This window comes from Anarhichas minor, unplaced genomic scaffold, assembly GCF_050575085.1.
Source record: "Anarhichas minor isolate MPS153535 unplaced genomic scaffold, ASM5057508v1 ptg000011l, whole genome shotgun sequence".
NCBI lineage: Eukaryota > Metazoa > Chordata > Actinopteri > Perciformes > Anarhichadidae > Anarhichas > Anarhichas minor.
The window spans coordinates 6,767,896-6,791,894 of record NW_027466457.1 but is presented as its reverse complement, the minus strand read 5'-3'; the positions used below and the strand labels follow the sequence as shown (position 1 = coordinate 6,791,894).

General features: G+C 42.7%; 1 protein-coding gene across 1 annotated transcript; it reads left to right on the top strand.

The window, feature by feature from the left end:
- Positions 1-47: 47 nt before the first annotated feature.
- Positions 48-23,904, top strand: tmem266 (transmembrane protein 266). The gene is made up of 10 exons (XM_076089758.1): positions 48-61; positions 5,594-5,782; positions 15,056-15,210; positions 17,039-17,112; positions 18,060-18,116; positions 18,243-18,381; positions 19,102-19,217; positions 20,445-20,637; positions 22,042-22,104; positions 22,203-23,904. Exons 1-10 carry the CDS (start codon positions 48-50, stop codon positions 22,838-22,840), a joined length of 1,638 nt encoding a protein of 545 aa, XP_075945873.1. The 3' UTR covers positions 22,841-23,904.
- Positions 23,905-23,999: the final 95 nt, after the last annotated feature.

Genomic DNA, 23,999 nt, shown 5'->3' with positions numbered 1-23,999 from the left:
TGGGGTCATTTAGTGTGGACGTCTATTTGCAGCAACAAGACCTCAACATGAGCAACCACCAGTGAGTATAACAACCGCCAGAACCTTGTTTGAAACCGTGTCTGAGAGAGTGTGAAATCGTAAATCTCTATTTATGAACACGCAGTGTTATGCAAAGGGCATCTCAGCGTGGAAGGATGCGATTAGCAGGATGGGACCTGCATATTCTCATGACCCTCATGCGAGTGGCTTCAGCGTGAAAAAGCGGAGCCTCTTCCAGCGTCCAGAGGGAGGAATTGGCTGGCCATCTCCAGTCTCTGCTGGCATCTCTTAGCATTCAGGAGGGATGTTCACTTGTCATCTTCTCTTATTAATAATTACTCTGTGTGTGGTCCTCCAGACAGACCCTGCATTCTGATGATGGCCACGGTTGGGGCTAAGAGAAGGGAAAAGAGGGAGCAGGGGGAAAGGAGTGGAGTGGAGTGGAGTGGAGTACAGTGAATGGAAAATGGGTTCAGTCAGCTGTATCTTTTGGTTAAAGGCACAGGGTGCTGCTTCCAACCAGCTCTGTCCGGGCCTTAAACCAGCAGATTAGTGCAGTTGATTCCATTTGAAGAGGAACGTTGGTGCAAAACATCTGTAAGCAGATAATATAGAGGATGTGTTGAGTGGTTAGTAGTACAAAGGCATGATTTAATGCCGCTGAATTACGGTGACTCTCTGTGACAGATGGGAAACTCTCATGCAGAGAAAGGTCTTTGGAGTTATTTTCACCCCAGCTCTCTTGCTGCTGCTGTAAATCACCTTTTTCTCTCTTTCTCTCTCTCTCTCTCCCTCTCTCTCTGAAGCCCTGTAGCATCTCTGCTGTGGAAACAGTGGGAGGCGGGATGGGGAAATTATTAGATGCTCAAACACAACAAATTAGAAGGGATTTATCTTGCATTTTTCACATAACTATGTATTAAAAAAATGTACATATTTATGTCTGTCTGTATACATTTTAAAAAAATGGTATACAAAGAAAGATGAGGTAGTGCTCTTCCTGTTTGTCCATTTTGGAGCTGTTTGTAAAAGACAACAACAAAGCAAACAACTCACCCTGAGGAGCCCAGCAGCTTTAAAAAGGGTCAGATTCACTGTAACTAACCTCTGCGTCACATGATGTGTCCTGCTGCTCTTAATTTCCCTCTATAATGAAGGCCCCTAGGCAATCACTAGAATAAAATCTGATAAAAATTGTGGAATGTTTATTTCATTCAAATACATTTTTTGGCCTAATAAGAGTCTTAACTATTAAATATTTAGGCTATAATGTGTCACGTTTTAACATTTTGTTGAGTGGAAGTTTTTAAATACATACATTTGTTAGGTATAATGTTATTTCATCTTACTCAAACATAATATCGTCTTTTTGAAACACAGATTCCCTTTTTTAAGGGAATACATTAAATCTGAAAATGACATGATTTAAAGAATAATTTTGGCAATATTCTATATATTTTTCTTATTGTAAACAAATCCCATGAAATGACCAAAACCAACATTTATCTGTTCCTATGAACAAATATTGTCTCTGCAGCTAAAACCTGATAGACTGTAAAGTATTTGTATTCCTCTGAGCCGTGCTGAGCCGTGCTGTTTCTCCATCATGATGAACCTGGGCACTGTAGTTTTATTTTGAGTCATTAAATGTGTATTAATCCTATAGGCTGAAAATAGTCCCCAACAAATGCATCATTCCTCCAGTCTGATTAACTTTTGCAAAAAAACAATGGTGCCATGCTGTTTTGGGAAATGACTTTGCCCCTTTTTTAATTCAAACTATGTATTTGTGACCCGTTTTTAAGACTTACCTTTTCAGTGGGAATTGATGAACTTGGGGCTGGGTGCCAAAAGCAGGGGAGGGACTAACACATTGTTAGTCTGTGATGGCCTTTTTAAAGGATTTTTTGGACAATAAGAAAAATATAGAAGAATGAATAATAATACCCTTTAAAGTGTTACTGTGTGTCCATATCCAACATAACTTGAATGCTGCTGTTGGGATGTCTGCAGAGTAAATCTTAATATTTCAGGCTTTACTTTCATTAAGGTGATACGGACATAAAACGACAGCTGAAGCATTTTCTCTATTAACAGTACAAAGAAAACACCAAAGACTAACAAAACACATTCACTCTTCATTGATGCAGTGGAATTGTGAACTGCTGTAATTTCCCCTTGGACTTTGAAAGAGCAGGCATTGCCTAAAATATCCGATCTTACAAATGTACCAGTGTGTCGGAAGCTTTTGTCAGGGCTGCTGCTGGGGAATCTGGACGGTGCCCATATAAGTGATTTGGCCCATTGGTTCCGCTTTCCTGGTCATATCAGGGCAGTGAATTGCTGTGCACCAAGTAGTAGCCAAGTGTCGGTATACAAACGTATTGGGTATGAAAGAGCAGCTGGGATGTCGACAGCTGGCCAGAAATACCGTGGCAGTGAGAACTCAGAATGACAATGATACCGATGCCCTCTGCAAACCACCAGTTCATGCTGAGAAGGCAGTTTAAAATCCACTGAAGGGACAGCAGCAGAGAATGTATTGCTCAGAATAGGTGATTTGAGATATAAAGTGACAGGCATCAATCTCATATCACCTGTTGTTGTCCTGTGTTATGCATCACATTATAATGAACATAAGCTGTCGTCAATGTTTAGTTTGACTTTATTAACAGTTATTTATCCAAAGAAAGTTGTATAGCTGCTCTGTATAGTCGCACCTGAGTGCTGAAGGTTGACTGGCTGTGTGTAGGACATGTCGGTTATAGTTTTACAGCAATTGTAGGGAATTGGAGCGAAAGACCACTCCCACAACTGCCTTTTACCCCAAAAGACTATTATCTGCCAATACAACACAGAGAAAAGTTGGGTGCAGATGTCAGTCATTTCAAACTTGTCTTAACCACATATCAAAAAGTATGAAGGAAAATACTAAATAACATTACTTGAACACATTCATGAGTCATTTAAAAAAAAAAAAAAAAAAAGATTAATTGAACATTGGTTTTAGTCTAGTCTTAACTTTACATATTACTGTAAACACACTGTTGTTAACACGGCCACAGCTACAGCCCTGAAAGTTAACATATTCCCTCCTGATGTGTCTTATTCTGCATTTGAACCTCCTTTGTGTGCGCTGATGTTAGCATTCAGAGTACAAATATATAATATAGTTTCACTTTCTGTTGAGTTCAGCAATATTGGACTTAAGCGGTATTTGAGTACCTTTCTCACAGACTGCTGCAAGAAACGGAGGCTAGAATAGATTACAAGTGAGATTCATTTAAACTCCAGATCTATGGAACCACTGAGTATTGCAGAGAAGATATTCCTATTGACGATGCCCGAGTGAAAAAAGGCGCTCTTGTATGTATTTTCAAGAAATATGTTACTGGGCAGTCTCTCTGAATGCAGGGTGTTATTCGGTTTTTATATATGTGTTGATCACTGCATGGTGATTTATAGTGACCAGACCTTTAGTAACATTAGCTCGCGTAGAAGCATATTCTTTGAGCCTTTTGGGCTTCATGATGAGACTTAACTCTTGTTCTATATGGGATATCTATACGAGATTTCCCCTCAAGCCATGCATGCTCTATGTTAACCTTTTTGCGTCCTCTTGGCGTTGCTAATATCACAGGCCTCTGAAAAGATCACAGCCTTTAGCAGGCTACTGGCTGTCCTTGCCTGCATTGTTGAAGGGAGCGTGGTGTTCAGATGTGAAGCCTCCACTCCCTCCCCAGGATGGCAACCAGCCACTCCACTGGGCTCTGCACATAATGGCTCCTGGCCCACTCTGTGATTGTCTGGAAATGTGATTTTGATGCACTGAACAGTTTGTGTGTGTCACGACGGATTAGCGTCCTTGTTGCGGTTGGTCAGAGGTGCCAAGTCCACAGATAACACTGGGTTTTGTGGCGTGCATGTAAATATATGGCCGTTTGACCCTCAGGCTAAACGACACATCTAGCAGGATACGCATAGCGAAAAGAGGAAGGGCAAGGCATTTAATGTAGTGAGGACACAAGAAAAAGAGTTTGTGTTCCATCGTCCTATTGTGCCATTTTAAGTTGATATAGTTCAAGTGATTCTTGGTTTTGTGTGAGAATAACAAAATAACCTTTCAAAAGAGTCCATTACACCACTATTATTCAAGAAGTAAGTCAGGAAAAGGACCTAGTTTCCTTTCCTGCCCTGCCTAAATTAACATTTAACTGGAAGGTGGGTCTGCTCAGTGATCTTTACTAACTGTCTCCTCCCACTCAGTTTCACCTCCAGCACAGAGGTTGTAGAATTCACCAAGCCAATGGCCTTTGTTCCCTCTGTCGTGTAATCAACGCCTTCCTCCACTGTTAAGCACTGGAGTTATTGATGTCTCCACGCTGGCTGCACTGGGACAGCTGCCAAGCCCTTTGAGACTCCTGTTCCAAGGTGACTTCTCCTTGTCCGCTATTGGCTGAGCTTGAAGGATCATAGTCCTCACCACGCATTCAAGTTTCAGGACCTCAATGGCAGATAAAATGACACTTTGTCTGGTTCTGCTGAATATAACAAACCTCACAAAGAAAATACAGTGAATGGAAAACAAAGCTGAAACAAGTTTTTTTTTTGTGCACTCCAATGTAATTTAGCCCATTTAAAAAAAAAAAAATTGTAAGATGATGCTGCTAGTTTTGCATGTCTTGACACGTGCTATGGGTTTTTATATTGATTTCCAGCAGCCATTGGTTTCCATTCATTTCATTATTCTGTCAAGTATAAACTTAGGTAAACCATCAGTGAAAACAGGCATGTCATTAGTCATTTTATTAATTGGTAATTCTGTCTTAACTATTCAGTAGTCGCACAATGTTTACAGAAATGAAAATGCTGGAGAGTGAATGTTGTAAAAAGAGTGTCAGTTTAAATGGCAACCAATTCTGAAATATCAGGTGTTGGAGGATCCTTGAGTACACACAGAGAGTTTTCAAAATGGTAGCTGCTGGTGAAAAGGCAAATGCATCAAATTCTTCGTTGTAATGATCATTCATCTCAAGCAAGTTTCAAGTTTGAGTTTCAGTCTGTAGTGATGAATAGCAATCATTCCAAACATCAATGAAGAATGTAAAGTATACATGAGTCGTCGTTTAAGTTGATATATTGTTAATGGTAATATTTCCTTATTTGGAGAATGCTAATTGCCGTATTTACTGTGGATTGAGACTTCACTTCATAGTCTGCCTTTAGAAATGTAGATCAGCTTGTTATCACTTGCCAGGTAAATGTGCCCTTGTTGAGCGCGCCAGAAAACACTGCAAACAAGGTATTTCACACCATGTTTGTGTTTTCATTCATCAAAATGAAGCATAGTCCCAGTAGTTATTATCACACTCTGCTATCTGGAGCATTTCCCAAGTAGGTGCACTGGTGAATTCAAAATAAACAACACACTTCCGTACAACCTTGCACTGTACTTCCTTTGCAGAAAAAAAACATTAGCTAAAGTATACCGAGTTAAACATGACACTCACAAATTATACATGACTCTGATGTTGCTCTGGTTGTGGTGTGTGTGTGTGTGTGTGTACCACAGGGCTCCTCCCAAGGCCGGAGCCTCGGAGCTGGAGGTGATCTCCCAGCAGGTGGAGGAGGACAACCAGTGCATGGCGCCTGTCCAGCTGGTCAGCTTCGCCTACAGAGACTTGCCTTTGGCCGCCCTGGACATATCCCTCGCTGGATCCCAGCTCATCTCGAACCCAGACGAAGAGGACAACAGAGAGGGGTACGTCCCACAAATCCACCTCGACAGCACCCTTCACTTTCTGTTGTTGCTTTATAGTTTGACCACAGTCAGTAAGCCTGCAACAGCAACTTGAGTGTGGTCGTGTAGAAAAAGAGGGACTGCATTCAAGGATTGTGAAGCTCAATAACAGTGAACTCTTTCATCGTTTGAAGCATATCAAACATCATACATTTTAAGGACGCTGGAAATAAAATGAGTAGCATGATTATCAATGAAATCTTTCTGTAATTAATTTATATACTAAAAAGCCCAAAATGTAATTACATATTGATTGATGTTCCTGATGTTGGCCATCATAAGAAGATACTAGAAATATGGTGTTGGGGATGTTGCGGGAAAGTGCTACATCCATAATTAAGGCAGAATCGCAATTACCACAATCTATAATCTACCCTGGCAGAGAAAAGCTCTGCCATCCCTCTCCCATTGCTCGTTATTGCACATGGTAATTACACCTGGCGTAGTGAATCACCCCTCATTTTATATTAGAGTCCGTGAGTCGAGGATATTTGGCTATGAATTTATTAGTGTCACCATGTTAAATGGACAATGTCTCCACTGATGTGTTCATTTCAGCTCAATGACACAGCAATTTCTCACTACCAGACAGGCTTCTGTTCATAATGTCGATTTCTGGCAGAAAACAAAGAGTGTTGTTAGCACCATAGCTTTCCTGAAATGTCAGAGCCCCGTGGCGGTGCTGTTTCTGTCCATGAGGCCTGCTTGTCCAGGGTTTGTGTTGTTTTCTTATCACCATGCTGCAGGCTCAGTACGCTCAGGATAGGACACGCCCCTGTTAGAGCACCCCTGTAGCAAGTGTCCGTGGCTCTCCACTCAGGAAGCGTGACTCACAACCCTTTGGCATGCTGTGATGCTGGCATCCATGCAGAGAAAGTCGTCAAACAGCATAAGCTTAATTAGAGCATCCGCCATTTCGCCATCCAAGCCCCGGTGTGTCAGCTGACCATGTCCGGCTGGACTTTGCCTGGTCTGGCCCGGTCCGGGCCGATGGCTCTGTGGGACAGAGGGCAGGGACAGATGGGTCCTGTCCCAAACACCCACTCTCTCATAGTACTTCATCGCTTTCTCACTTCGTCTTGCTCACAAAAAGGGCAGAAAATGCGCACATAGCAATGCCACAGCAGAGGGCAGGATCTGGCATCCCAGCTCAATTATCATCACAGTGGGCACTCTCACACAGCACCATATGACACCCTGGTCACCTGGAATTTGGCATCTTGCAGTGGAAAAGTCATGCAGTGTCAAGACATGTCTCTGAGGGATTCATCAAGTCAACAATGTGAATATTCTTCATCATGAAAAGTAAGTCGACATTCATTCTTAGCAGAGAAACACCTTCCTCAGAGTCCAGGAAGCAGACTAGTGGAAACAGCATGCAATCTGACACCCAAGTGAATGTTGCAGTATGCTCAGTGAGCTTTTTAGATTGGAATTCACGATTTTCAGGTCACAGGCATTCCAAGACGTACCTGTCATCACGGTTTCATTCACACGTTCATCTTTTGGAAGCGCTCTTGGAAAAAGCAACAGAGCCAGCTTGTCGCCACAGAATCTGGCTGCCTTTGTGACTCATGTGTGTAACATCAGAGGAATGACACAGAGGCCCTAATGGCAAGGCAATGAACTAGCTGGTTTACTTTGCTCTGTAAACTATTTTGCTCTTGTTTATCTGAATGTGTCATCACGGAGACTCCTCTGCATTCTGCAGGCTAATTTTGCACTTTTGTAAATGATTGTGTACAAGAATATATACCCACTTTATTTTTGTTGCAGTGACTTTGGGCATTTATTTTGATGATTAGCAGGTTTGTTTCCTCAAGCTACAATGACTTACTTTGCTGAGAAGGTTTTTCATATTTAGTTATTTCATTTTGTGGACGTGACTCTATCCTGTGGTTGTAGATATATGAGCAGGTGAGCACTGATTTCCGTTTGATCATAAATATAATTATTTATTAGTTCGTAAAGTTTATATTGACCTCTGGTCAGGGCTTCGGTTGGGATCTGGACATGGTGAAAGGAAAAGCATGAAGGTGAAAGGAATAGCTTTATACCAATGGTCAGCGATGGGATAAGTAAGAGATCATTCCTGAATATTTCGATGGTGAGGCCTTGGTTTTTGTTACATATGGTTGTGAAAAAATGAGCTAAATAATACACACCAGAGGTGCGCATATAGTCTTGCATGGCAGCTCCTCGTGGCTCTTTATCAGGAGGCGTGGGCGATTATGTAGGAGGTGGATGTTCTTGCGGTCTACAAGGGGCACACGCAGTCCTCGCAGATTCTATGCAGTAGTGAGCTGGATGGAGATATTAATAGATTTTGGCAGTACCATCTTCTACAGAACTTGCTGGAAAGTCCAAGATTAGGGTAATTTCACATCCACCTTTAATCGCTTAAGTAGTGTCTCATTTGTATCATTTAAAAGCTGTCTTTTTATATAATGGGTAATGTTGTTGCAAACTACAGAATATTAGCTTTTTAAGTGGATTTGAATGCTTTGTCATGTTACTGTATTGATTAAACTGTAGCAACCTAACCAACATAATAGATCTAATAGACGTGTGTAATTAGTGTTAGTGACAATAGCTGTTTGTGTGTGCGCAAAGCATAAACAAAGTCACTCTTTATGGAAGTAACATAATGGAGTATGCATCTGTTTCATCTGTTGTTGTAATCACAGGTCATTTTCAATTGCCAAAAATTTGTTTTGTCACCAATAACTCCCTTCTATGGCTTCCAGGGCTGCACGGTGGTGTGGTAGATAGCACCCTGCAAGAGGGGCTGGGGTTCGATTCCTGGGCTAGACGGGCCTTCTGTGTGGAGTTTGCATGTTCTCTCCGTGGTAGCGTGGGTTCTCTCCAGGTTCTCCGGCTTCCTCCCACAGTCCAAAGAGATGGAGCTTAGTTTAATTAATCTAAATTGCCCGTAGGTGTGGATGTGAGCGTAAAAGTGTGTCTGTCTCTGTATGTAAGCCCTTCCATAGTCTGGTGACTTGGCCAGGGTGTACCCGACTTTCGCCCAATGTCAGCTGGGATCGGCTCCAGCCTGAACAGGAAAAACTGTGAAAGATAATGGAAAAGATAATTGATGGAACTCCGTTCTTTAGTCATTTCAGAATATGTTGAGGATCACAGCATACTCGGAGGACTTGAATCATGATACATCTGTGTTGTTGTTTTTTTATACACTGCCCTTGTGAATGCAATTCAATTTTACTGGTCTGAACAAAGTAGTAAGGTGCTGTGGTGAGATTTTCTTCCACCTTAATCTTGACCGCACCTCCCTGCCTGGCCCCAGTCTCGAGACCCCGTGCTTCACATCCTGCAGTTGTCCTTGGCTATCATCTCCAGATCAGCCTGCTGCCCACAGCAGCAGTAGCATATGCCGTTGATCTCCAGGGGCCAAGCTGAGAGGTGTGAGGCACTGCTGTAATGACATATGGTTCATAAGGGTCAACCTGCTGATTTTAACTTGAGGACAGGGGAGGTGGAGGAGATAAAGAGAAGGATGGAGGAAGGAAGACCCTCCTCCACACTTTCATTCACAAAGCTGCCGACTGCAGATCATAAGGAAATGGATCCATTTGAAGAGTGTCCTATCTGTTCATGTTGGACGGTGTTGTGGGATTTAACCCTGTGCCTCGTTGCATGGTGACAGCCACAGTTAGCTAATACAGTGTCTGGTGAAATGTTGGGTATTAGATAAGCAGTAGTGAGCCCAGACCAGCCTAGAGTTACCTAGACATTACTGAACAGTACTCGGACTTCCCATATGAAATAAAGTTCTAATCACTAAAATGCATTAATAAAGCAGTCGATATGCACATAATCACAACTAGGTTGACAATACTCAAGATTTAAGTATAATGGAATAATAAATCTAGACTGTAGAAAATAGCAGTGACGGACCTTTGCCAGAGTCTAGTATGAATCTTGGCAGCAGCAATATTTCACGGGGCTTTGAAACCACAGCTATACTACCTGTTCTGTGTTGATGGATGTCAGAAAAAAGAACAGGCTTTTCTTCCCCCCACCCCCCCGACTCTATTTCAAACCCAAAGAGGAACAGTCCTCTCCATCAAATTGGCTCTCTTGCCTGGCACCATGTGCGACACAATAGATGACATTTGAGTGCAGGGTTTGAGGGTTTGTTAATATTCACAGACATGCAAAGTGTGAGATTGCTTTTTAGGCTGAGAGCGAGAGAGATCAAGTGTCCTGGTGAAAACCCATTTATCAGGGACAGCTTGTCTGCTGCTCTGCACATGGAGCCCCATCCATCTCCATTTGCTCAGTATCTGTGGCCCATTTCTCTGGCGAAGAGCAGCTCAGAGTTCCCTCTGCTAGGTTGTACCATGGAGTTGGATGCAAGGAGTGCAGAGATGATAGCTGATCGCGCTTGGAAACCAATGGAAAGGGCTGGTTATACTGGAAAGCTGCCTGAATTTTCAAAATAAGTAAAAAAAAAAAAAAGTTTACCTACTCACAGGGAATGCTAAAGCCTAAAATGTGTTCATAGCATCTGTAATCGATTAGGCCTTTTTATTTGATTTGTTAATTTACAGCAAAAGTGTTTGCTGATTCCCCAGGCGTGAGACTGTAAGAGATTAATAGCGATGAGACGCGGAAGTAAAATGTGCAATTGATTACCTATGATAACTTCACTTTGTTCAGCATATTTATTGCTTAGCTGGTTTTCCTCTCTGGGCTTCTTTGCCTCTTTTGGCTGTGATAACACAGATGACTCAGCAGTGGTTACACAGGAAAGGATTTAGAGCCAGTTGTAATGCTGGCACCTATGCTTTCTCAGGAAACATAAGCTCTTGAGTGAGAAAAAATGCATATATCAGGGATTAAAAGAAATGCCTCTTTCAAATGTATAAAGTAAGTTAAGGAGCAAGTCTAATGTTGAGCCTGAATGGGATGAAGCCCTTCAACCTCAGCTGTTCAATAGCCTGCAGGCGCACAGTTGTGGTCCATTTCCCCCTGCCTGAGCCTGCTGAGTTCAGCAGATTGGTGTGAATTGTTAGAAGTTTGTACTGGAGAACCACAAGGCTATGTAGTTATCAGTGCAGAGAGAGAGTAATTGATAGGAGACAGAAAACTTGAGTCAAGTAGTATCATGGCAAGGGCCAAATAGGATAGGAACTACTTCATTGAGGTGACAAATTTGACATCTTTTTCAACAAAAGTAAAAATGTTAGGTGTGCTTGAATAAATGAATGGACGGCCACAAGGCACAGTGAGAAGATGTCTAGGCCAAGATTTGTGTTTAGACTCATAGCATGATTAATCATTTTGGAAGCAGTGTGAGGGCTGCCACAGGTCTGTAGCCTAATGTTCTGGAGTTTATCACCGAGAAAATGTGCTCTGTTGTAAATGTGCAATCAAGACATCAATCAAGAGTTGCAATCAATTATTTAGAGGCCTTGCACAGCAGTGTCGTTCAGAGCGACACTATTTTAGGCTTTCCTTTGCAAACATTCTGAGGGAGAGGTTGGTATTTGCAGCTGTTCATTGCTTGTGTGCGTGTGTGTGTGTGTGTGTGTGTGTGTGTAGGTGTGTGTGGGTGTGTGTGTGTGTTTCAATCAATACCTCAGACGAGTTGATAGAGTCTTTGAGACTCATTACTTCTGAATGAATTTTTCCCTTTGCAGCCCTTCCGTTTTCTCTCACTCAATCTCTTAACTCACAAACACACACACAAACAGAGCACCGCCTCTCTGATTTAATTTCCATTTAACTACTATCTAATGAGTTTACATTGTATTTTACTGTGTCTCAATTACAGGAGACAGTTTAATGAAATAAATGCACCTTGTGATAGGCTCCCCACCTCAGTGAGAGTTACTTAGCCGGGGCTGGAGCCAAAGCTCTGTACCGTCTGTGTGAATGGGCCCCAACAGAGCGACCAGACACCTTCCTCTGCGCCAGTCACTCTGCCTGACGTCTCTGTCAACTCTGTCGAGCCTGGCCATTCGGCTGCAAGGGCCCGCTGCAGCCGATGTCATGTACAGCATGCCTTCACTTCCATCTGAGGCCATTATTGACCGGTCTCATGATCTAATCCCGTCGCTCTGCACTGCTGTCGAGACCACTTCGATTTTCCCTCTGCACTGCAGCTGCTGGCCTGTTGGATGTCTTTATGAACCTGTCCACAACACATGCCAACTTAAATCTCTAATTTCCTCCACGCATTGCTCTTAACAGCGTGTGTGTGTGTGTGTGCGCGCACATGCAGGCATGCGTGCGTGTGATGTTTGCCTGTGCACACACATATTTGTGCATTACCCTAAAGGTATTGCCTATTTGATCCGCACATACCGTGACCCTGGGAGAGAGTGAGGGGATGTCCTTCCTTGACTTGCTCCACCACTGAAGCAGCCTCACTTTCTCATAAATACTTCAGGTCCTCAGCATTCAAAGTTTAAAGTGATTTTCCTAAAATTAAGTTTTCGAGCATGGAGTAATCCATCACTGCCATTTACTCTGCTTCCAGACAGGGTTTTTCTTTCCAGGTTTATTAAATTAATACCTTTTCTGCCTGGCTCGTGGGAGAGGTCTGAATGAATTATTCCACACAGTATGAGTTGAATCGTGCTTTTCAGTCCTGAAGGTAAGTGAGGTGTCTCTTGGTGTGTGTGCTGCTCATTCCGTCTTCTAAATAATGGTCCATAAATGTGCGATGACTGTGTGTTCGGCGTGTCTTTAGGTAAATGTTTCTTTTTCTTGGCTCTCCTCCACTGGCAGATGGGGTTTGACATTGTTCCTTGGGAACAAATCGGTGCTTGGGAGTCTCCATGGTATCTGCTAATGATACCATTACCCTCCACCACCTCTTGGTTGCAGGTGTTGAGCCCCTAATCTGTTGGCATTTGGCTGGTACTGAGGGGTTGCTGCACCGGTTAGCCTCTGGGAGAGCATTGACAAAACATGGGCAAGCTCCTGCCTCTCTGCTGACCTTGGTGAAGGATGGAGATGATGTGTAGTTTTGCTACAGCCGAGGTTAACGGTTAACTTTTATTATATTTTTGTATTATTTTTAGAAATTTGGCCATGATTCCTGCTCACCAAAGTCATTTGTAAGAAACCAGAATGTGCCCAAAATGTCAATGATAACCCCTCATAGTACAAGTACAGTTGGCCACAGTTGCAAACATCCCTTATTTTTTGCTCCTCAAATATGAGGATTTTATACTTTTCATTGTCTTTTAACGTAATAAAGTGGGTTTTGGACAAAACTAGACATCTGAACATGTAATTTTGTGGTTAAGGAAATTGCAACAAACTTTTTTGCTATTTTCTGATCATTTATAGACTAATCAATTGATCAATTATTTGAGAAAATGACCAGTGGTCGCAGCCCTCGTTCCAAATAGGTTTAGCTAACTTGGGAGTCAAACCTCATACCTGACCGTTAGTATTTCATGCCTGTTTGGACCTCTTGTCAATCAATGTTACCACGTACACAAATCTTAGCAATTAACTTGGTGAGTGCAAAACTGTTGTAATTTTGGCCATCATTCCTATCGGTAATACTAACCAAGAGGATGAGGCCAAAATTACGACAAATAAGGCCGAAGTTAATAAAGTGGAATTATCCTTCAAGTCAATCTGCATCTTTCTCTGTTCTTTATTTCTCATTCTTCCTTCTCCAACTCCCCCTCCTTCCTCCCTGGCTCTCTCTCCACTTCACTTTTGGATAAGTCCCAATGCCTTTGAACCAGCTGCACCCTGCTTCCTCTCTGTGTTTGCCTTCTTTATATTGAACTGAACCAAGAGGAGAGTAGAATAAATTGCATCCTCTTTTGTCCTCTGACAGACATTGCCAGTAGCTTTCCTCCTATGGGGGACAGGTCACGAAAGATAGCTTTTTTTTTTTTTTTTTTTTTACGAAACCTACTGCCTTTCATGCATGGAATGCAGAGCTGTGACAGGAAGGGAAAGCCCTGTGTGCCTCCTGAAAATGTGTCATTATTTATTGACCATAAATCCCCAAGAGTCTCAGTCAGTCAGTTTCTGATTGGTGGAACTTGAAGGGGAGAGTTGGTATGGATTCAAGGCAGGTAAGACACTCACATCTTCAGAACCAATGTACCTGGACAAGGAGCCGGCACAAGAGGGACACGAGGACACTCCAAACGAATGGAAAATACATCGCAATGTGGAGGCAGGTGTATAAAGCAGTCGCTGCTTAACCAGTGGGAGAAATGACACATTCTAGGTTCAGGAATTATGAGTGATGGTCTCTCAAAAGCCAGCCAGGTGCGACTACACCCTCCAGATGGTGCACATGCAGCCCCACTGTCATGCCAAGAGAATTACACCACGCGGTCAGCCAGCCAGCCAGCTACTCAGTCCTCCAGAGCTACAACAAGAGTAGAGCCAGTGAGCTAACTACCAGCCTGGTTGTTAGCTAAACAGTTGCCCAGATGGGCAAACTGGCCAGTTTTCACTCAGAGAGCTGTCTAGTCGCCCAGTGATGCAATAGTTGTGTATCATGTCAAAATAAATCTAGAGACGATAAGACCATGGAGTCAGGTATCACCTCCTTTATAGATGTTCTGATATTTCAATAATTAAATCTATTAGTGCTTTATACACACAAGCATGTTCAGATAGGAAGAAAACAAAATATTTAATGCTCAAATTTGGATTACAACAGACGTCATGTAATCCGTTTCCAAAAATAGGCAAACAAAAAGGAATGGCTGTAACAGTAAGACGACTACACAGCGTACAAAAGGAGAGCTTTACCGGGAAGTGGAGGGTTGCAGGAAAGGTTAGAATAAACGGCTTTATGAGGAGATGAGGAAAGAGGGGGGGGGGGGATATTATGAATTCATATGAATTACTTCATACTAATATATCATCTCAGTGCCATGTATTTATGCTTCCCATCACATTTAAGAGAGTGAATTAATTTTAGTGCGCATGCTCTGAATTTGTATGCAGAATAGTGCCCTCTGCTGAGAAATATTTAGAAGAAGATTGACTGATAGAAAACAGAGCAAAGTCAAGGTTGAACACACTTCATGATTTGTGTATCTTGACGTTTCTTGTGTTTTATTGATTTGACCTTGCATGCTGCCTGTCAGACGCGCACTCTGTACCAGTATTACATTTTGAAATAACACCGCAACAAGACCCATTTATCTTTGCACACGCAGCTCCTCTAACCGCATTTTCTTCCCGTCTCTGTCTCTCACCCCCTCTCCCCCTGGTCAGGTCGAACTGGCTAAAGCCATGCTGTGGGCGAAGGGCAGCGCTGTGGCAGGTCTGCCTGCTGTCGGTGGGCTTCAACTGTTTCCTGGTGGCCTGTGTCATTCTGGTGGTGGTGCTGCTAACCCTGGAGATGCTCATAGACATCAAGCTGTTGCAGTGTGAGTGGTAGAAAAGAGTGTAAAGTCACCTGAGATTATCAATATAATAAGGAAGTGTTTTTTGTGTGTCTGTGTGTTTATCAGCTTCACTAATTAGCTCAATCAAAAACACCTGTGTGCCTGCAGCCTTTACATGGAGATAAAGCTGTGAAACACCTGTCAAACAAATCCTCAAAACCCCCATAAGCGTAGCTCCTATTGCTCCGATATTAGAACTGGAGAGGAAGGATGACTTGAAGAACAGATCATGTGAGATTTGTGTCTGTAGTGTAAAAAAAAAGTGGCTTCAGTGGCGATTGAGAAATGTTGTACGGTTGTCTGTGCAAGATTTTTTTGAAGTAAGAATTAACATTGTTCTGAGCAGATAGTTGGTTTTCCTCTCAACTAGAGGCTGTAGTACCAAATGTGTAAATCTGTGGGATTCCACAATCATTTTTCTATGACAAGGACACGATTAGCTACTTTTCTACCCAAAATTATGCATGAAGAGTGAAAATTGTGGAATCCGTGGCAAAATAGAAATATTCTAAAGCTCCACTTCACATCACGCACTCTGAGCTGCGCAATACACACCCATTGTAAAGTCAGAAAAGGACTGAGAAAGCTGAATACAGTAAATAGCTCAACGTTTTGTCAACATTTTAAAGTTGAAATGGTGTCTGCAGCTGAAAGTATGAGGAAGAAGAAAGCTTTTAAAGTTTAAGAGGATTTGAAGATTTTCTCCATAGAGATCCCATTCAAAAGAAAATTGCAAAAAGCTTAATAATTCAAAAAGCATAAGAGATTGAAACAAGAAAAGTCATAGGAAGAATGTCCTTAAAGAGCTGAACATTTTGATATTTGTGTGTGTGTGTGTGTGTGTGTGTGTGTGTGTGTGTGTGTGTGTGTGTGTGTGTGTGTGTGTGTGTGTGTGTGTGTGTGTGTGTGTGTGTGTGTGTGTGTGTGTGTGTGTGTGTGTGTGGAAAATGACCAAAGAACACAATTTAGATGTACACAGCACGTATGTGAGCATGTGCAAAAGGTCTACGCTGAACTTTATAATTAGTTTGTGTCACTGATGATCTATCCTGGGACCAGAGGCTCTGATCAATCATGATCTGGGGAATATAATTCTCCTATTAGTATTCCACAGTTAACACAAAACGTCAAGTGGTCCAAACACCACTATGACTCATGTCACCCCAGTATAGCTTTCATTTACATCATCTGGTATGGTGAAGACATCCTCGCTTATTATGAGTGGAAGGTGAGGGGTCATACCTGTTTGATGTCACTCCGGCAGTATCCAAATGCATGTTCCCCTGTGACGGACTGACTGACTGACTGACTGACTGACTAGACAGGCAAGACCAAGGAAAAGTAAGAGAAATTTGTGAAGGGAGATTAGCAGACAAAGAAATCAGGCAATACAGAGTTGGCTGGTGGAAGAATGTGGGGATGACTTGAGGAAGATGAATGGACTCATAGACAGATCACTGAACACGGCAAACGCAAGACAGATGGGAGGGAGAGGTAAAGCGTGAAGAGAAATGCCTCAGCTGACAGCCGAGTGCTGTTTCAGGCTGTCCACAATTAGCCTGATGAATTGACAGGAAGATACAGACACATGTATGTTTTGAATTGCTTCATGCCTCTGTCATTTATGTATGTGTGTGTGTGTGTGCATGAATGTGCTAATTTTTTTCCACTTTACTGCACCTTGTCAGTGTTACGCAGCAGGCAAACGCTGTTAGAGACACCAACAAAAAACGAAACATACATCTTCCACCACTTAATGTCACAGAAACTGTCCTTAAAAATAACCAGTTATTCTGTTTTATTCCTACAGTTAATAATGCATTCCACTTTGCCAGCATCATCCACTGGATCAGCCTGGCTATTCTCTCTGTGTTCTTCACTGAGGTGAGTCTCTATCTTCCCCTTGCTCAACACAAACGCAGTCTCACTTACGGCTGACGCAGCAGCCTGTCGATTAATGCTATGTTGTGCGGTATTATCCTCATTAGAATACTAACAACACCATGAAACGCCCCGTGTCCTCTGTCACAGCTTGATTCGATTTTGATTAGTAGAGGTGAACTTGTGTACGACTCTATTAAAAGTGTACTTAACGGAAGTGGCTACAAAATCACATCAGTATACCGAAAACAAAACCGTATAACTACTGTTGTTAATGCTGGCAGAGTTGGTCCTTCTCGGGTTGTTCGATTGATACGCAGCACAAACACTTTAAAATGCAGATGGAGCTTTTCTGTTCTGCTAGTTTTAAATAATTTCTAGGCCTCAGGTGCGCCGTATTGATTACCATTTTCTTTACATTCAGCCACATTTGTCTTAGTTCCCTACACTTGACCACCCCACTGCTAACTTTTGTGTAGCTGGAGTTTTACTTATCAATAAAAGCAGCCTCCCCTCCCCCCCCAGCCCCAGTGACACATTGAATGAGTAGAAACAGCAGGGAGGATGATTCCTGCTTAAGTGCAACCTTGAATATCTGAAACGAGGAAGGAGGGTAGGGGATGGCAGAAGAGGAACAGCGACAAAGGGAGAGTTGTTTGCTCTCTGCAGCCCCTGCTGCGTCAGCAGAAGGAGCTAAATGCAGTGCCTCTAATTGTTTGCATGAAATCCTATCGCGCTGCCTGTGATGTGCATGAATATGATGTCATTGATGAATTACCAGTGGAGGGATGAAAGAGGTCTGAATCACAATTGCAAATGCCTCTTACTGGGACTGTCAGGTTAATTATTGGACATTACTACCCAGTATGCTCAGCCTACATCATCCAGTCTTGCTATCATTGTGTATAACCTGCTCTCTGTCTCCATCTCTGTCCCTCTGTCTGTCTCAGACGGTGTTCAGGATCGTGGTGTTGGGGATATGGGATTACATAGAGAACAAAGTAGAGGTAAGCTCCCATGGGTACCATTAGTCCTATTACCCGGGGCTCCTTTCACTGCAGTGTCATTCCCTCAATGTCATACCACTGTGGAAGCTACAGACATAACAGCAGCTGTGTGTGTGTGTTTGTCAGGTGTTTGATGGAGCTGTCATCGTCCTGTCCCTGGCCCCCATGGTGGCCTCCACAGTGGCCAACGGCCCCAGCAGCCCCTGGGATGCTATCGGTCTCATCATCACACTGCGCATCTGGAGGGTCAAGAGGATCATCGATGGTGAGGCAGGGAGTGACTGATGTCCTTTGTATCCTGTCCTTTACTGTCAGGTCACAGAGATAGATACTGCAGTGTGCTCTCTGCGGTATCGGCTACATTCAATATTGAGGTTGTTTGCTCAATTATTTGTTCGTCTTTTTTCTTTCTTTTTTTACCAGGTAGTACATCGTAATGAACCCATGGTTCGAAGCTCAAACAACAGATGTTACATGCAAATATTTTTTATCATATAGGTGCACACAGAGTATTTTATTTATTAGGAGGAATGCTTTTTGAACAGTGTTGCTCCCCCTTGTGGTTTTTGAATATAGTACAGTACGTGTTCAAAGGGATGATACATTGTGGTGAACACAATGCAATAAAACACCGCCATAAACTACTGCTTTAACGTTCCCAACCATTAACTGAAGTCTCACAACAGTAGCATTGTTTGCAGCATCCATTGTGCTGTAGTTTTGTCCACCTTGTGTACAATATGTTAGTCAAAGTCCTTTGTCATGTGCCAGTGAATGTGGCAGACTTTTGATGAAACAAAACAGTAGTTGACTTTGATATTTAGAAAACGTGTGTGCAATAATACACTATCTGCAAGATCCACTTTTGGAGGGGGAATGAATGAATTAAGTCAATGTAAGGTGCAGTTGAAATTATGATTGAAAAACACAGGATTACCTGTTTCTTTAGAAGGAAAACTGACTGTAATATACCCTTTTGTTTTAGCCTATGTGCTGCAAGTGAAGGTGGAGATGGAGCTGGAGATCCAGCAGTATGAGAAGGGCAAGGCGGTGAGGGAAGAACAGCTGGACCGCCTCACCCAGATCTGCCAGGAACAGGCAGTATGTCCTCTTATCTTTCTCATATCTTTTACCTTACAGCAGAGATGGGGACTCCAGGTCACACTTGAGACTTTAATTGGACTTGCCCCTCAAAGAATTGAGACTTGACTTGGATTTGTAACTTGGATTTGTCAGCGTCTCTGGATTTGAGGGGCTAGAGGGACGTGTTAAGATAGTCAATTATAAGCTGTCATTAGTTGGAGACTCCCTGTAATTAGGTTGTACTCCAATCTCCTGTTATTGAAAAATAGGTTATGGTTATTATTACATCCCTAGTAATGTTAATAATAATAATGCTTAATTATAAACAATATTTTCCTATTAGCCTACCTTGAGTGACATTACTCTATATCCATGTTTAGGGCCAAGATAGTTATTAACTTTAAAGGAAATTTTTCCTTGTGTGTGTGTTTTTTTTATATTGCACTGTTTAAAGTGATCATATACCAAAGAACTAATCAATACTGATACCATATGCAATGGATAAAGGAGTGGTGATGCATGCTTTGAATTCCTTAGATATGGCTATACACTGCTCTAAGCGGACCAGATGGTATGCAGCAGATGGTATTACCTTCTTTACAACCATTAGATACTTGAGACAACTCAGATTTGCATTTCTGCCTTGAAGTATAGCTGCATGTAATCAGCAGAGGGCAGCAAAGCCCTATGCAAGAACACAAAGTACTTAAAAGGGCATAAAAGAGGCCTATGATGTATCCTATTTTATCACTAGATAATACATTTACAGAAGTCTTGTGGGTATCGGATAGCCAGCACTGTGCATTATCTCAAAGCATTCTATTGACTACTTCACAATGTGATTATGATAGTTCTAATATTGTTAGTAGGTCATATTAGTAAGCTGAAGAATAACTTTATAACTGAACTTCATAAGTATGACTGCAAGTGCATCCACTGAGTGCTCTATATTTCTCAAATGTCTGCCCAGAGGAGGAGAACAGTCTCTACTGTACGTCCAAGCGTTGTACTGCAAATATTAGAGAGGTTGGAAATGTGCACTTTGGCATAAGCTCCCTGTACTGTATATGTAAAGTTGAACTGTGATGCAAGCAATATAGCAACATATTACAGCAAATATAATGCTTGGACAATAGTAGATGGAATTTTAGTGAGTAGAATAATACATTTCTGTGTGTTGTTACTGTGTGTTGTTACTTTCAGGAGTTTTTGGCAGTCATCCGATTTGTCTTTCTTTCGTTCCAGTTTGAAATCAGGCAGCTGAGGGCCCACCTGGCCCAGCAGGACCTAGATCTGGTAGCAGAGCGTGAAGCAGCCATGCAGATCCACCACATGTGGGGTAAACAGAGCAACAGTTTCCAGGAGGTGGACGGACTGGCCTCTGGGGCCTCAGAGCATCACGGGCCAGCTAAAGCAAGAGAGCCTGGGGGGCCTGCAGGTAACCATCTGGAACACCCAACTTCATTGTATTACAGGCTATCAAAGACCTCTCTGCACCATGAGGGAAGACCTAAGCAGTGCGTCATGTCCGCACAAAGAGGGCAGTTGATTGCAGACACTCCTCAGTCTCTTGAGCCTTCCAAGATAAGGGGTGGCTGAAATTGTGTAACCAAAGTACTTAAAACATACAAAGTTGCAGGTTTCAATTCTTCAGGCGTTTTTGGAGGATTAGATAAGACAACCTTCCTCATCCTAAACAGCAACACTGATCAGTCAGAAATGCCACAATGCTATTAACTAACATATGTGTTGTTTCACTAGACCTTCATGCTTATTGAAAGAAAAAAACTGAATTAGCACAACATGTCCCTGCAAAAACCAGACACCTCTGCAAATAGCAAACAACCCCTTGCTCTGAAGCTCCATGCTGGGCTGTAGGACAGTGAATAATAGTTGGTGTCCTCTTGTCAAAAGCATTCGTCTCATCACATCAAAATGCTGGAGCCACACCGAGATGGACTATAAACTGTTCGTACACTGACAGGTCATAACTTCCAGGACTTCCAGCAGCAAAGCGCAGTCAGTGCAGGTGATGCCAGTGCTCAAAACAGTGAGGCTTTTGCTTTATCAAATCATAAATCATAGTGCGATACATCTGAGCCACGGTGTTTCTAGTCAGACATCCTTTTACCTGCGGCTGCTCCTCATATACTGTACATGTACTCATGTGGTATTGATCATCTGGAGATGGTCCCTGTCACTGTCAAGGCTAAACAATGTGGCCCCTCTTGGGATAAATCATAAAATGAATATGTAAAGCCCCAACACAATTGAATGTAAGCCATCTAACAGTCCTGTGGGACCTTGACTAGCACTTAAAGGAAACACACGGACTGATTCAGGATCTGGGGACCACATCCACAGGAAGGGTTCATAAAAAATGATGAATGTAGTTGTAAGCAGGTCAGAACCTTTTTTAAGCTATAGTATTTGTCAGCAATTACAACTTCTCATAATAAGATAGAAAGTATAAATTTATATTATAACACACCTGTGTTTTATTATATTATTATTCATTATCTGTTTACACATCAACCTCCACTTATGGGGGCCCACAGGAGGAGATACTATATTTGTTAATTAACACTGCTTACAACTAAAGTATATTGCGTTATAAACAATGAATTAAGTAAATACTAAACTAAAGGACTTATAGTAATGTTGCCCCTTTTGATTGTCCAACTATAACCAACTTGTATGGATTCTGAATCATTTTAAAAGCGTCCGATTGCTCATTGGACTGTGAAACACTACCAATGATTAACTCGCAAATTAACACTGGATTCAGTTTCATTGTGTCCGAGACAAATAACATCAAGTGTCCATTTTTAATCCTCTTCAGATCACCACGGTCATGATGACATGAACAACTACATCAGCCAGTACTACAGTGAGGCAAGCAGCGGTGAGCACCGACACCATCCTGCTCCCCTCTTTTCCACAGGTCCTTGTAGCGCCACAACGTTTTCACGGCCCTGTGTGCATTGTGTTCTGTTCTTGTAGATATGGGGATCCCAGACCCTGCACGAGTCATCACCACAGCAGCCATAGATGTGCACCTGCCTAACAACCCCAGCCAGCTTCCCTCCTCTTTGGTGAGTGTAGACGCAGCGTCGTCCAGTCGCTTGCGGCGCACCGGCAGCTCCGTCAGCGAAGCGTCCACCACCACGGTGTCCCGCAGCAGCTTCAGCATCCGGCAGCACAGCATCAGCAGCCACACGCTGGGCTCCACCACGGATTGCAGCTCTACGGTGCGCGAGGCCTCCACCTCCACAGATTACAGCGACCAACGCTGCTACCCTCCGCCGTACAGCAGCCCTCTGGCCCTGGGCGCTCAGCCGCGTGGCAGTCCCAGCGCTGTGATGCAGGAGCTGCTCTCCTCTCTTTCTGAGAATACCTGTCTCACCCCGAAGGGCCTAGACCCCGTCAACCTTAAACCACCCAGCCCAGCGGGTTCCACCAAAACCAGCCCTGAGCTGGAACACAGGGTCAACATCTACAACAAGAGGAACCAGGAGAGCAGAGTCGGGCTGCACTCCAAGCCTCTCATCCATCTGCAGGGCAGAGAGCCTCTTCTAGAGGAGAAGTACAGGATGATGGAGCCAGTGGACATGCCGGTCAACCGTTTGCCAGAGACATAAGACTCACTTCACAGGACTCGCTCTACTAAACTCTGGTGTTGTTGGGAGTCACTGGCACATAAACGGTGTCCGTCATCCTCTTTGTACTGTTGGGACTGAGAGGATGAACTTGCCAGAGCAGCACAAAAACAGAGGGCAAGGAGACTGGAGAAGGCAAATGTGTTATCAGGCAGCACTTATCAGGAATTGACACTCACAAAAAACACTTTTTTGAGTTTTATGAAAAATTTTACCAAAAGAAACCAGCAACCGGGCTTGAGCCCTAACATTTTCAGAAAACTGGTTTGCGCAGAAGATGAAAAAAATCTGGCTTTTTATATATTAAGTTGTGGTTTGATTTCTAGGAAGTGAAAGCAGTGAGGGGGTGGTGCTGAGGGCTTAGCTCCTTTGATGCACTTTGTAGGAGTTGGAGATGATGAACAGATGAGATCACGAAGGCCACAAACGGTGAATCAAACTTTCCACAAGCTACAAGTCCTGGAAACATCAATGTGCAGGTGTATCTGCTGTTTAGACGGTCAGTTTAGTGTCTCCAAACTCACAAAGAACAGTCCTCTTTGATGGGACTGCTGCAGGGTACATTGGATCAGTCGCAACTTCTTTCTAATCTTTGTCTTTCTATATTAGCAACGTTAACATTTGTATCTTAATTCTATGAGTAGAAAGAGCGTGGCAGACTTTTGCCTGGTGGATGAGTGTTTTTATCCAGGTGCCACGACTAGATTCTGACCAAACCCAGCTGACTCAAGTGTTTACTGAGATTTTGTCCCACACATACCAAATTATGATACATCATTTGGGTCTAAAATATGTTTTTATGATTTAAATGTTTAGAAGCTGTGCATATATATGTATTTCAGAATGGGTTTATCACAGCCACACTTGGTGAGGGACTTGAAGTGGAGCTACACTAACATGTCAAAAAGTAAAATATAGCATGAACCTTCAAGATTAGCCTCTTATTGAAACCAACCCTGTTTGTTGTTCTGTTGACAGACATTTTCTATCTTGATTGTGGAAAGAGGGCATTGCAAAATGAATCCAATAAAGAGAAAACATGGCAAAATGAGAACTAGTTATTAGTTGTCAATTTAATACATTATTTTCCAAGTGCACCTCAGTGAGTATACATGCTCTAGGTTAGCATGAAGAGCTACAT

Coding starts and splice junctions, on each gene's coding strand:
- tmem266 (XM_076089758.1), top strand. Junction 5,783..15,055: donor GAAGAGGACAACAGAGAGGG/GTACGTCCCACA, acceptor CCCCCTGGTCAG/GTCGAACTGGCTAAAGCCAT. Junction 18,117..18,242: donor ACATAGAGAACAAAGTAGAG/GTAAGCTCCCAT, acceptor TGTGTTTGTCAG/GTGTTTGATGGAGCTGTCAT.